The following is a 15,235-nucleotide window of genomic DNA, read 5'->3' as shown; positions in this document are numbered from 1 at the left end:
CGTTCATTCTTAGGAGAATGTGTAAGCTGCGGTGTAGCGATAATCAACTCTGTTTCTGGATAATTAACTCTGTGGAGGTTGGTGCCACAATGAGCCCGATATTTCATAGGATGTGAATGTGAAGCATCCGTTGCGTTTCCACTCATTACCACATAATGGTGAGAGTAAGCCGGAGGAGATGGATTTGTCCGACATTCTACTAATTTTCTATCAATGAAACATTTATGTCCATACCGTCCCCCCCCCCACCCTAAAAAAAACTAGAATCTGTAAACGAGTGTGGTTTTTTAAAGATTACCCTTAGTCAAATTTTCGAACCAAAAAATTATACCACAAATGTGAGTATATTATAGTTGAAGTCGGAGTATACATCACTTAGCCAAATCATTTAACTCATTTAATAATTCTGAATTACTAGAATCATATGTTTTAACAACATCCAAACACCGTTTTATAACGTCCCACAGTGAAATGCAATTGTAGATGCCGAGATATCCTCGCATCATAACGCCACCAAAATCTGTCTCGGTGAAGTGCATTCTGGGTAGTGTGCGATCCTGTAAAAAAAATAAAAACACTTCCGACGGTGTTTCAAAATAAAAGTACAGCAGCAGCTGCTTGCATCTACTAGTGATGGGCATTCGGACTCTTTTTARTGAGCCGGCTCAATCGGCTCCGTTCACGTAAAAGAGCCGGCTCGTTTGGCTCYCAAACGGATCAGATTGACGCGCTCTCCCCACTATATATTGTTTTTGCAGTGAGGATTCATCCTCTTTGGATCATTATTTTCTAAATTATCTACAGAAAAACGTTGATTTGAGCTCAAAAAGCAGTAGTAGCAGTATGCAAATCAGGGAACCAAATGAACRGCTCTTTCACTGATGCGGTTCGGTTCCCAACGTTCACCAAAGAGATCCGTTMAAAAAGAGCCGTTTGTTCGCGAACGACCCATCACTAGCATCTACTGCGCTGACTCTGTTGATGGTGACAACAAAGCTGTTTTGACATGATGCTCACTGTACCTGGCGCCGGAATTATCATATTATTTGCTTGGCTCTCTCCAAGTTACGCTCTCTATTTTCACATTGGGGAGACGGAGAAAAAATGCTTTATAGAGGAAATTCCAGATGAAACTATGGTTATTGGTAAGTTAGCTWGCTATGGTTTTAGCGTTATCTATAGCTGGTTAACGTTAGCTAGTTAGCTAGCTGCTTCTGGCTCATAGGCTATTTTTATTCAGTCAGTTAGTAAATGCATGTCTTTAATTTCCGGATGGATGAAAAATATCTATCACATGGGTCTTAATAAATAAAAATCGTTTTCGAGCTAGCTACAAAAGATGAGAAGATGATTTAATATGTGGTGAGCCAGTGCAGTGTATTGTTTTTTGAGATGGAGTATGCCATCTATTGAGGATATGAGGAATAGCTTTCATAAAATTGTTTTTTTTTGTCAAATGTCATCTCTCTATTTCTAGGGAAATACAGGACCCAGCTGTGGGACAAGCAGACCGGATCGTTCCTCCCAGCCACCCCTGGCCTTGGAATGCATGTGGAGATCAAGGATCCAGATACTAAGGTCAGTCCATCAATGAGAAAAGAGATGTAATGTAATCTCGGTTAACCCAGAACAACAATTTTGCCTAATTTACGTTGTCAGTCCATGAGATTAGAAATAAAGTTACCACACTCTCAAATGTGTACAGTCACTACAGTTTGTATATTCAGAAAACTTGAATGACCTCAATGAGGGCAATTCATTTTGCATCACACAATACATATACACAAGACAACAATCTAAATATCATATCTTCATGCACACAATGCCTCCACGTGTGTTTCATCGTCTCTATTTCTCTCCAAACCCTTCTTATTCTAGATCATCCTGTCTCGTCAGTATGGGTCAGATGGACGGTTCACCTTCACATCCCATACACCAGGCGAGCACCAGATCTGCCTGCTCTCCAACTCCACCAAGATGGCCCTGTTTGCTGGTGGCAAACTGGTATGAGTGGGATGTGTTGCTCATACAGAATGGGTTGTTCAGAAAAATGTTCTGCTCACAACAAAAACTTCCATAAAGCAGGAAATACACTGAGAATACAAAACATTAAGAATACCTTCCTAATATTGAGTTGCACCCCCCCCCCCCCTTTCCAATTTCCCCATCAGAACAGCCTCAATTTGTTGGGGCATGGACTCTACAAGGTGTCGAAAGTGTTCCACAGGGATGCTGGCCCACGTTGACTCCAATGCTTCCCACAGTTGTGTCAAGTTGACAGGATGTCGTTTAGGTGGTGGACCATTCTTGATACACACGGGGAAACTGTTGAGCGTGAAAAACCCAGCAGCGTTGCCATTCTTGACACAAACCGGTGCGCCTGGCACCGACTACCATACCCTGTTCGAAGGCACTTACATATTTTTTTCTTGCCCATTCACCCTGTTAACGACACACATACACAAGTCTGGCATTATAACCTTGTGTTCTATCTTACAGAGAGTCCACCTGGATATTCAGGTTGGTGAGCATACCAACAACTACCCTGAAATCGCAGCAAAAGACAAGCTCACAGAGCTGCAATTAAGAGCTCGACAATTACTGGACCAAGCAGAACAGATTCAGAAAGARCAGAACTATCAGCGGGTRRGTTGAAAGATAAAGTCTACATTTTGAGTTAAATAACTAAGCTACAACATATGTGATAATAAAATCTTGAAATGTTTTTAAAACATGCCATACAAATCYGTGTTGTGGAATGTCTGTGTCTTTTCACAGTATCGTGAGGATTTTCCCCTTGTCTTTCAATGTTCTAGTGACTGTCTGTGTATCTCTTTTAACAGTATCGTGAGGAGCGGTTCCGCATGACAAGTGAGAGCACCAACCAGCGTGTGCTTTGGTGGTCGATAGCTCAGACGCTTATCCTCATCGTCACTGGCATCTGGCAGATGAAGCACCTCAAGAGCTTCTTTGAGGCCAAGAAGTTGGTGTAATGCTCACAGGCCATCACTGATTGAGTTCAAGACAGGCATCACACCCATACAGAGCTGACTGGCAGAGAGACATGGTGTCGATGTGATTTAGTAGAGATGCTTAAAAAGGGCAATTCCGCCACTTTCAACCTCAGTGTACGYATGTGAAACCAGCTCATTTAAGGTACTAAAAAAAGTGATTTTCCAAACCTGCAATGAGTTTCTTGCTCCCCATGTCACCACCACAAATCTGTTTTAAATCAGTTTCTAAAATGTTTTAACTTTTGATGTCATCGGGTAGAACTTTACTTTTTTTATTTTTTATATAAACATAAATGTGCCATTTCACATATGTTAACACTGGTATTATGCTGGCGATAACGAATGAGGTTGAGAAGTGGTGGAGTTGCCCTTTAAAATGGGCAATCTGCAGCTGAGGGATAGGGCTGGAGAAATTTAACCACACAAATTGTTAGTCACAGCTATAAATTCAAGGACTGACCAACTATGAGATCAAAATTGTGTGTTTACATTTTACTTTGTTTATAAACATTGGAGTATAAAACAAGCTTATATTTTAGGTTCTGATGGGGTACAACAGTTGAACGAAGCTCGTGAGGCGTTTAAGTTATTCTTCAAGAATCAATGAATACATATTAATTTCTAAGTCTAAAAATGTATGTAACAACCGCAGATTGCCCCTTTTAAACCCGGGAAGCAAATGAATTGAGGAGAACCAGTGTGTTTTGTATTGTCCATTATTATTCAGTGATTTTAATTATTGTGATAAGTAAGCAGCACCTGTGTCCATTTTGTTGTATTAGGTCTACTGCTGTGTAGTTGTTGTATACACTTTGTTGGACTGTACATATAAGCAGTGGCAAAAGTCAAATTTCATTTTGTGTCACTTTGGACTAAGCAGTCAAAAGTATTTTGTAGATCTTGGTCTTTCTGAAAACTGTATACGTTTGGTTTAAACACTTGTATTTGGACTATATTGTGATTTAGTCAACTAACATGATTGTAACATAGCTAATAATAGGGATATCTTAATGACTGACCTGTTCACGCCCAAACACCAGTTCACAAGTAGAATGGCATCCACATCCTTACCTTCTGTTGAAGAGCAGTATCATTCCAGAAAACATGGCATTATTTATATTTCTAGAGGTCCAAACAGCCCTGTTTTTTAAAGACCAACTAATCATTAAATCAGGTGCAGATTAAATTTGAATGCCCATGATAAAATACCCTTGAGTTATTCAAAACTGAACAAGGGTTTAGGTTACAATCTAGATATCAGTAAGATGCGAATACAATATTTAATGACAATACTGTAGTGTTATGACAAGGAAGAAAGTCACGAGGTTTTCACTTTTGGTTGGCTGTCATTTCAATGTACTCAATAAAAATTGAAAAAGTATTTGATTTCCATCTGTTGTTCTTTGTTTATGTAACATTCATTTACATTTCCTGAATAGGATTTTTTTTATAACACAAGTTATTTTCAATAAATATTTTATTGCTTGTCACCTTCCTCAGTTTTAATTTAACCCTGTATCTTGTTTAAGTGAATGTTTTTCAATACAATTCACTGAATGTGATCATTATCACCCTCAGTTATGGATTTAGTTTTACATTGATGGTAACTACAGAGTTATTGTTCCATAATAACTATCAGATAGAAAATCTCATAACAGAACAAACTAAACTATTTCCTTTTTGCATAGGTTCATTCTTAAATATTTTACTGCACCAACAAATAATTCAGACCAGAAGAATCACTGACATCACACAAAATGAAATAATACGGCAATGTAAACATATGGTATGAATCACTCTTTACCTGCTGTTTTCTMATTTGGTTTATCAATTATAAAAATGTCAAATATCTGACACCATACAAAACAATTTAATCGCCTCATACCATACGTCATGATATAAAGGGGGAGTCGAGAGAGTCGACCTCTGCTTGACTCTCCAAATTATCTCTATTTCCGTTATCGTGTAAAACGGTATCTATTGAATCTAGGGTTGGCACAAGACCAAGATGTGAGGTAGGGAACTTCTTATATCCAATACCATCAATSGATTAATGAGAATCTATGTCTAATGTGAGAAGAAGTTTGCAACGTCAACTTAAAAGATCGAACGTCATGTAAAAATGCTMAAATAAATGAATGGGCTCTGTAGAAAACTACTACATCAACCAAAGACATCATAAAGACMTACTGTGGAAACTTGCTGTTGTTTCTTTCCAGAAAATCTCATAAAATACTAAATCCTTTTCAGCCTGTTGTGAGTGTGTAGGGAGGAGAAACATCACTGTCCTGTCACAGTGAGACGCTCCATCTTCTTAGCTGCYTCTTCTGTCGGAACCTTTGACTTTTTCTCTGGACTGGGAGTGGGAGTRTTGGGATAATCCCTATTWCCAAAAATAGTACTACCCACTCGCACGTTGGTTGAACCCACCTCAATCTAAAAGGAGGAAACGGAAGAGGAGATATACCTCAGAAGGGTATAACTTATACAAACAGCACAAGCATTCGAGTTGCAAATGGGTAGCCTAATCAATATCTGATCATTGAATATGTTAAGAACATATTGTATTAGCCATTGAGAAGGCTGGAACAGTGGAACTCACCGCGTGTTCGAAGTCAGTGGACATGCCCATACTAAGCTCCACATCCTCAAGCGGCAGTTGTAGACTGGCACACACTTCCTGTCGCCGACTCAGCAAAGCCTGGTTGGTGATGCGCAACAGACTTAACACACACACACACCTATAGATCTTTACCRAARGCCTTAACATAAAAACATYAGGGTAATCATAACAGTCAAATACCTGAAAATCTGGGTTAGGGCCATCAGCTAGGTCGTAGCCATAGCGACCTATGGTCATGAGTCCGGAGAAGTGTAGGGCAGAGCATTTGGATAAAATGTGTTTCACCGTGGTCACGGTCTCACCAGGAGGCAGTCCATGTTTACCTAGAGGTAATGTACACAGTGTACAAAACATTAAGAACACCTGCTATTTCCATAACTTAGCCTGACCAGGCCAATCCAGGTGAAAGCTATGATCCCTTATTGATGTAAATTGTTAAATCCACATCAAAATCAGTGTAGATGAAGGGGAGGAGACAGGTTAAAGAAKGATTTTTAAGCCTTGAGTATGTGTGCCATTCAGAGGGTGAATGGGCAAGAAAAAAGGTTTAACTGCCTTTGGGTATGGTAGTAGGTGCCAGGCGCACCAGTTTGTGTCAAGAACTGCAACGCTGCTGGGTTTTTCACGCTCAACAGTTTCCCGTGTGTATMAAGAATGGTCCACCACCCAAAGGACATCCAGCCAACTTAACAACTGTGGGAAGCATTGGAGTCAACATGGGCCAGCATCCCCATGGAACGCTTTCAACACCTTGTAGAGTCCATGACCCCTGACGAAATGAGGCTGTTCTGCAAAATGGGGGCGAGGGACTCAATATTAGGAAGGTGTTCTTAATGTTTTGTACACTCTGTGTGGAACAGTAGTTTGTGTATCTGTCTGTGAAGCAGGTTGACTTCATGATTGTTGCCCTTGAGGCAGAACTGAGCGATTTCTACTAGATGGGCCAGCTGCAAMGTCAAAATTGTCTAGATAGAAATGTTTAAAAAATATATTAAAAAATKAGCTTTTTGGTCTTATTTTAAGGTCWGGGTTAGGCATTAGGATTAAGGTTAAGTTTAAAMATCTGATTTTATGACATTGTGGCTGTGCCAGCTAGTGACCTCTGCAGTGCTTCCTCCAGTACATGAGTCATCTCAATAAATGCCAACCTGCGTGTGTGTGAACCAAGGGTTGAAACCGGTTCAGGAAACAGAACCAAAAAMCRGAAAATAACAAAATTATTTGAGGRACAGAACCCRAACCGAAAACGAAAGTGATCTATGCTGTTCCGGAACAGAACCGTTATTTTAAAAGCATGGGAACTGGTTAGTAACGTTATTTCACGTTCCGAGCATTTTATTCCAGTCCCACAAAAATCGCAACAAAGCGCCTATGCAAGGCCCTCCCTCTGTCACACAGAAACTTATTCCAGCATCTGCCTGCCAGTTGTAAATCTTTGCTAATYGGTCTGTGTATATGCTACCTGCCCCTCCCCATGTAAGAATAGGTTACTGTAGCCTACTGACAAAGTGTAATTCAGAAATTAGGGAGAGATGTTTAATTAGAGAATAATTAATTGACTTTTTCAATGCTATTTGATACTATAGTTACCATGTTTCACATTGGCTTTATTAACTACAAAAAGGTAAATGTTTTATTTTAAATTCTGGTGCCGCTCTGCACACACAAGCTTGTTAGCTAGCTAGCTCTGGTTCAACGTTAAACCAACTCGGTAGTTCAAAGACATTAAAAGTTCCTCCATAGAAGCCGCTGCTCCGTAGGTATAATTCTATGGGCCTAATTCAGATAATACATGTCATAACAAGATGCCCAGCGCTTCAAGGCAAGCYTCCTCCATCCTCACCCTCAAAATGTCTGATGCATCTCGTGCCCTACACTGTGACTGGCAGCACAGTKTGTGTTTGTCTTTCAATAKGATTAAACCATGCTTTCACTGCAAAAGTGGTTCCTAACGGCTTTCCTATACAGATTAAATCGCKTATACACTCCRCAGCAAGCTGCTCTATCCGCACTGATTGGTAATTTAATTTAATAACGAGCTTAAGTTAAAAAATAAATGTATATTTCAGAGGTTTAAAAAGGAACAGAAAGGAAAGAAATAAAGTGGTACTTTTTTGGCGGTTCGAACCGGTTCATAACTTTATATTTCTGGTCGGAACAGTGTAACGTAACAACAACAACAACAACAACAAAATTGGTTCTGTTCAGAACAAAACGATTGGGGGGAAAAAATGATGGGGTTCCAACCCCTGGTGTGAACACTTACTTTCCTCCCCACTGGTGTTGATCTGAACCATGATCTTTAACGTCTGCGTACTAGCTGTTCTCAACCGCAGCCAGGAGCTGTTTACCTTGTCGGCCAACTTGACAGAGTCCACTGTCTCCACCATGAACAGGTTTGGTACACCTGTGGGAAGTGTGTGAGTACAGTTAAGATATGCTGGTGTTGCTAAAGGCTACGGAATGGTGTTCAAAAGCTTGCTTTTTGACAAGGACCGCTGGGTATAGGGAGACATGCAAGTTGATGTTAACAGCTTTAGAGGTATGAAGGCATAAACATGTTGCACAAGATGTGACATATTACTTACCCAAAAGTTTGTTGACATTATTCTTCTGTAAATGGCCAATAAAATGCCACTCGATTTCTGGGCATGATTCTAAAATCTAGGTTAGGACAGAAATATATTATTTTTAACAGTTGCTGGATAGACATAATCCATATGGTAAAGAACAATGTGACTTAAACCTTTCAACAAACCTGGGGATTTGAAGCTTTATCCACAAGTTCATTCACCTAAAAGTGAGGAGTAAAATGACAACAAAAAAATCAGACCGCAAAATGTCTTCACATTACTAATAAAGGTTTTATGTGGAACTGTACAACATGTTCCCATCATGTATATAACGTATGCCATTTATCAGACTATTATTATCCAAAGCGACTCACAATCATGCGTGCCTTGATTATACGTACGGGTGGGTCCCGGGAATCAAACCCACCATCCTCGCATTAAAAGCGACATTCTCACCCAACTGAGCTACAGAGGACTTTGAYGCCAACTCTCAGTTCCATTACATCACACAACTCTCATTGGACGAAGAAGTCTTCTGTACGGGGGACTTTTGTTTCGGAGCCCCGACACTCAATCTGAAAACTAACACGCGTCGCTTGCGGTACGGTTTTGGAAGCATAAGGATTTTATCTTTCACATCAACAATAAATCATTTTCTAAAAACAAAAAAAAGGTTACATTGATACACACTTTGATAGGGTTCGTGTTCCCACACAGCCATATGCCAATGTTACAGTGCTTGTTTATGGAAAAAGGAGGGAAGACAAGAGGCAACCACCTGTGCTAATTAGCTATAAAGCATCCACCGACCACCTGTGTGTAAGCGTAACTCGGGAAGTGTAGCAGAAGTGTGGTTTCAATGGATGAAAGCATCCATAGCTGTATGGATCTGTAACTGCTACAGTGTAGTTTAGTAGGATGGAGGCTCCATAGCTGTATGGATCTGTAACTGCTACAGTGTAGTTTTAGTAGGATGGAGGGCTCCAAGGCTCTATGGATCTGGTAAGCTACAGTGTATTTAGGAGGATGGAGGCTCCATAGCTGTATGGATCGTGAACGCGTACAGTGTAGTGGGTAGTGATAGGCTCCATAGCGTATGGATCTGAAGCGTGCGTTCAGTGTGTTAGTGTGATGGAGGCTCCATAGCTGTATGGATCTGTAACTGCTACAGTGTAGTTAGTAGATGGGTCCATAGCTCTATTGACGATGTGAGACTCAGAGTTGTAGTGTTAGTAGGATGAGGCCAAAGCTGAGAGCGTGAGACCACGTGTAGAGAGGTGGAGCTCGTAGCTATGGGGCGGTAACTGCTACAGGTGAGGTTAGTGGATGGAGGCTCCTAGCTGTATGGATCTGTAACGCTAGCAGTGGTAGTTTAGTAGGAGTGGAGGCTCCATAGCTGTATGGGATCTGTAACCTAACGTGTAGTTAGTAGGGTAGGAGCTCCTACTGTATGAGGTCTAACGCCTAGTACAGTGTAGTTTAGTAGGATGTGAGGCTCCCATAAGCTCTATGGATCTGTAACCAGTACAGTGAGTTTAGTAGGATGGAGGCTCCATAGCTGTATGGATCTGTAACTGCTACAGTGTAGTTTAGTAGGATGGAGGCTCCATAGCTGTATGTCTCGTGTAACCCAGTTACAGTGTAGTTTAGTAGGATGGAGGCTCCATAGCTGTATGGATCTGTAACTGCTACAGTGTAGTTTAGTAGGATGGGGGTCCATAGCTGTATGGATCTGTAACCAGTACAGTGTAGTAGTTAGTAGGATGGAGGCTCCATAGCTGTATGGATCTGTAACTGCTACAGTGTAGTTAGTAGGATGGAGGCTCCATAGCTGTATGGATCTGTAACCAGCTACAGTGTAGTTTTTGTAGGATGGAGGCTCCATAGCTGTATGGATCTGTAACTCACAGTGTAGTTTAGTAGGATGGAGGCTCCTAAGCTGTAGGATCTGTAACGCTACAGTGTAGTTTAGTAGGATGGGGGCTCCATAGCTTATGGATCTGTAACTGCTACAGTGTAGTTTAGTAGGATGGAGGCTCCATAGCTGTATGGATCTGTAACTGCTACAGTGTAGTTTAGTAGGATGGAGGCTCCATAGCTGTATGGATCTGTAACTGCAGTACAGTGAGTTTAGTAGGATGGAGGCTCCATAGCTGTATGGATCTGTAACTGTACAGTGTAGTTTAGTAGGATGGAGGCTCCATAGCTGTATGGATCTGTAACTGCTACAGTGTAGTTTAGTAGGATGGAGGCTCCATAGCTGTATGGATCTGTAACTGCTACAGTGTAGTTTAGTAGGATGGAGGCTCCAAGCTGTATGGATCTGTACCAGTACAGTGTAGTTTAGTAGGATGGAGGCTCCATAGCTGTATGGATCTGTAACTGCTACAGTGTAGTTAGTAGGATGGAGGCTCCATAGCTGTATGGATCTGTAACTGCTACAGTTAGTTTAGTAGGATGGAGGCTCCATAGCTTATGGATCTGTAACTGCTACAGTGTAGTTTAGTAGGATGGAGGCTCCATAGCTGTATGGATCTGTAACTGCTACAGTGTAGTTTAGTAGGATGGGAGGCTCCATAGCTGTATGGATCTGTATAATCCAGTGTAGTTAGAGGATTGGAGGCTCCATAGCTGTATGGATCTGTAACTGCTACAGTGTAGTTTAGTAGGATGGAGGCTCCATAGCTGTATGGATCTGTAACTGCTACAGTGTAGTCAGGGTTGCCTAGGTTACTTTCTAAATGTAATCTGTTACTAGTTACCTGTCCAAAATTGTAATCAGTAACATAACTTTTGGATTACCCAAACTCAGTAATGTAATCTGATTAGACTCAGTTATTTTTAGATTTCTTTCCCCTTAAGAGGCATTAGAAGACCAAAATGTACGTTACCAATTGAACGACATCTATTGCAGGATAAATCGATGTTAAAGTTTACATAGCTGGCCATATGTGGATGTTAAATTGTACTTTATGGGTTGGTTATGTAGGCTTCTTCTAACCCATCGCTTTCTACTACATACTATAATACGATTAAATTATATCTTTACCATAATATATATAATTTATTAGTCCAAAAATGGATGTAGCAACTATAGATTGCCCCTTTAAGTTTATCAAAAGTGTGCAAGTTTGAGCATGTGTCTATTAGGTCTTTTTATCAGCATGAATTAGATTGAGCAATAAAAGCCCCACTTTTATCCCACAGGCTGGGATCTGCACTATGCAGCAGTTATTCTATAGGCTGGGATCTGCGATATGCAGCTGTTATTCTATAGGCTGGGATCTGCACTATGCAGCTGTTATTCTATAGGCTGGGATCTGCACTATGCAGCTGTTATTCTATAGGCTGGGATCTGCACTATGCAGCTGCCGCAAGAGAGCATTTTTCACTGGCTGTCCACTGGTTTCAAAAACAATTATCTATAGGCATCTTAAACTTCTTGAATTCAAACCATTATTGAGTTCAAATACACACTTACATTTGTGAACAGCCATCCACAACCACAATCCGTAAGGCGCAAATAGCTACATCAATGCGCTATGTAGATATCAATAATAGTGATTTCAGTATCGCCGTAGACTACACCACTGCTGTCATCATTACCTCCAAGCGTTTATTCAAGTTGGATAATCTTTGGATGCCGACAGCAGTCGTACCATTGAAGACGTAGCTTGGACTGTAGCCTACAAAAGCCTAYTCCTGCTCTTTTCCCGCGATCCATCAAACACATGTGGTGTGTCATCATGGTGGTCTCTGACTTGTGGTCAGACTCGCTCAAGTGGAACAAACTTAAACTTGCGCCTTTTTTCAATGCTGATTTGAATGTCATTGAGAAAACATAGAAGTGTCAAATTTCTTTTTAGCAAACATCCTTTCTGAATTTAAAAGTTTTTCAAAATAATCTATAATCTGATTACAATATTTTTGCTGCTAACGTAATGGCTTACAGTTAGTTTTTTGTAATCCCTTACATGTAACAGTTTACATGTTATCCATTACTCCCCAACCCCGAGTGTAGTTTAGTAAAATGGAGGCTCCATAGCTCTATGGATCTGTAACCAGTACAGTGTAGTTTAGTATAAAAGGAGGCTCCATAGCTCTATGGATCTGTAACCAGTACAGTGTAGTTTAGTAAAATGGAGGCTCCATAGCTGTATGGATCTGTAACCAGTACAGTGTAGTTTAGTAAAATGGAGGCTCCATAGCTGTATGGATCTGTAACTGCTACACATAAGGGTATCTTTTTATTTTAAGGATTATTTCTCGCTGATGAAAGAAGGATGAGGGCCATATATTTGAAAGCCAAACGCATTCCAAGTGATTATTATTGACGTTTCTAAATGTTAAAACAGAGCGTCGTGATTGTAGTCACATGAGCAGTCGAGGGCAAGCTGAAAACTGTAGGAGGCTGAAAACTGTAGAAAGAAGACAGAACGCCACCTAGAGTTTGAGCACTACAGAGGACCATGTCTACTAACTGAACTACGAGACGATGTTCTACTGAACTGACTACAGAGGACCATGTTCTTACTAACTGAACTACAGAGGACCATGTTCTACTAACTGACTACAGAGGACCATGTACTAACGAAGCTACAGAGGACCATGTTTCTACTAACTGACTACAGAGGACCATGTTCTACTAACTGAGCTACAGAGGACCATGTTCTACTAACTGAGCTACAGAGGACCATGTTCTACTAACTGAACTACAGAGGACCATGTTCTACTAACTGGCTACAGAGGACCATGTTCTACTAACTGAAGCTACAGAGACCATGTTCTACTAACTGAGTCTACAGAGGACCATGTTCTACTAACTGACTACAGAGGACCAGTCTCTACTAACTGAGCTACAGAGGACCATGTTCTACAACTGAGCTACAGAGGACCATGTTCTACTAACTGAACTACAAGAGGACCATGTTCTACTAACTGATACAGAGGACCATGTTCTACTAACTGAGCTACAGAGGACCATTTCTACTAACTGAACTAAAAGAGGACCATGTTCTACTAACTACAGAGGACCATGTTTCTACTAACTGAGCTACAGAGGACCATGTTCTACTAACTGAACTAAAGAGGACCATGTTCTACTAACTACAGAGGACCATGTTCTACTAACTGAGCTACAGAGGACCATGTTCTACACTGAACTACAGAACCATGTTGTACTAACTGAACTACAGAGGACCATCTCTACAACTGAACTACAGAGGACCATGTTCTACTAACTGAGCTTACAGAGGACCATGTTCTACTAACTGAGCTACAGAGACCATGTTCTACTAGCTGAGCTACAGAGGACCATGTTTCTACTAGACTTTGAACTACAGAGGACCATGCTCTACTAACTAGAGGACCATGCTCTACTAACTGAACTACAGAGACCATGTTCTACTAACTGAACTACAGAGGACCACGTCTACTAACTGAGCTACAGAGAACCAGGTACAATACTAGGTAAACACTCACATAGTTTTCACCAAAGTTCGATGTCCTTTTCGGTACGCCTCGATCACCATGGCAGGTGGTTTCGTCTTACTTACAGCTACCAGGCGGGCGGCACCACGGGCAACGTCTTGGATGGGAGAGCAGAGGAAAAAAAAAGCAAAAAAAATATTGTAAATAAATGATGTGTTATATGAACCCAGCCGACATCTGAGGCTCATTCAGGAAGACATATTGGGGGACACAATAGAAAACTATATTGTGTTAGTTGTATTGGTAACGTGTAAAACATTGTGCCCTCCTGAACGCAACCAAGATATGCTGTCCAAATGCACTTATTTAGATGCTGGCATTTCCTACAATCAAGGTGACAGAGAAATCTGAAAGGGTCGTCTTTGTCTGTCTACACTGTATTATGTTTCATTGTTTGTCCAAGATGGCGTAGCAGTCAGACGTCTTTTTGTCTTCGTCTTGTCGTGTCCCATGAATATCTTTTTATATATTTTTTTCTTCGCATATATTTAAAAATATATATTTTTCTTCTTAACTTCAACATACTCTCCTGCAATCCGCCTCACCCAATGTGGTATGGATCTGCTATTTCTTCTGAACCGGAACCCCAACAGAAGCTAGCCAGCTAACTAGCTACCAGCCAGCTAGCCACTGCTAGCTGTCATCAGCTACGATTAGTCCGTCCAACTCTCGCCAGTCTGCACAGCGCGACTCAAACCAGAGCAAATCGGACTTTTTCTCTCCATATCTCCGGATTCCTACCGCAAGCTCAGAACCTTTTCACCTGGATTATCGCAGCTATCTAGCTGCTATCCAAGTGGCCACTCCTGGCTAACATCTCTTCCCGAAGCAAGAACCAATTAGCCTGGAGCTAGCCTTGCTAGGCCCATCTCCCGGCTAGCCGAAGAGGTCCATCAACCACTCCTTGGGCTACAATACCTATTTTTGTCAATCAGCCCGGACCCCCGCCGACCTATCACGACTGGATACCGGCGTAATTCGCGCCGAGGGGTTTATCAACTGGCTCCTCCGTCACGACTTCCCCTGAATGCCCATCTGCTAGCCTGCTAGTTGTCTAGAGCATATCGGACTATTAGCTTTTGCCACTATACCTATTCCGCCAATTGGCTTGGACCCTTTTACCACATGGAGCCCTGCTGATCCACGACGACTGGTCTGCAGATGTAACAGCACGAGGGGCTACAACAGACTTTCTCCGTAGCAACGTCCCTCTAAGGCCCTTCTGCTAGCTTGCTAGCCCCGGCCCGCTAGCTGCCTGAATCGCCGTGTCTCCACCCGAGCCACTCACTGGACCCCTATGATCACTTGGCTACGCATGCCTCTCCCTAATGTCAATATGCCTGTCCATTGCTGTCTTGGTTAGTAATTATTGCCTTATTTCACTGTAGAGCCCTAGCCCTGCTCAATACGCCTTAGTTAACCCTTAAGTTCCACCTCCCACACATGCAGTGACCTCACCTGGTTTAAATTATGTTTCTAGGACATTACTCTCTTCATCGCACTCAGTGCATAGGTTTATCTCCACTGTATTTCAC

General features: G+C 41.4%; 2 protein-coding genes across 3 annotated transcripts in view; one reads left to right on the top strand and one right to left on the bottom strand.

The window, feature by feature from the left end:
• Positions 1–938: 938 nt before the first annotated feature.
• On the top strand, positions 939–4,395 carry LOC111976793 (transmembrane emp24 domain-containing protein 4). Its single transcript, XM_024005923.3, has 5 exons — positions 939–1,145; positions 1,478–1,578; positions 1,879–2,004; positions 2,500–2,646; positions 2,844–4,395. The coding sequence occupies exons 1-5, from the start codon at positions 1,007–1,009 to the stop codon at positions 2,991–2,993; spliced, it is 663 nt and encodes a 220-aa protein (XP_023861691.1). The 5' UTR covers positions 939–1,006; the 3' UTR covers positions 2,994–4,395.
• A 401-nt stretch (positions 4,396–4,796) lies between these two features.
• LOC111976792 (pyridoxal phosphate homeostasis protein) overlaps positions 4,797–15,235 on the bottom strand; it is a 17,428-nt gene continuing 6,989 nt past the window's right edge. For both annotated transcript variants that reach the window (XM_024005921.3, XM_024005922.3), the window contains 6 exons: positions 8,396–8,431; positions 8,226–8,301; positions 7,904–8,044; positions 5,818–5,960; positions 5,617–5,715; positions 4,797–5,450 (listed from right to left, as the gene is read on the bottom strand). In XM_024005921.3, coding sequence (XP_023861689.1) covers positions 5,295–5,450; positions 5,617–5,715; positions 5,818–5,960; positions 7,904–8,044; positions 8,226–8,301; positions 8,396–8,431 — 651 coding nt within the window. In that variant the 3' untranslated portion in view covers positions 4,797–5,294. The remainder of the gene's footprint in view (positions 5,451–5,616; positions 5,716–5,817; positions 5,961–7,903; positions 8,045–8,225; positions 8,302–8,395; positions 8,432–15,235) is intronic.

This window comes from Salvelinus sp. IW2-2015, linkage group LG17 (assembly GCF_002910315.2).
Source record: "Salvelinus sp. IW2-2015 linkage group LG17, ASM291031v2, whole genome shotgun sequence".
NCBI lineage: Eukaryota > Metazoa > Chordata > Actinopteri > Salmoniformes > Salmonidae > Salvelinus > Salvelinus sp. IW2-2015.
This window is presented reverse-complemented; position numbering and strand designations above follow the sequence as displayed.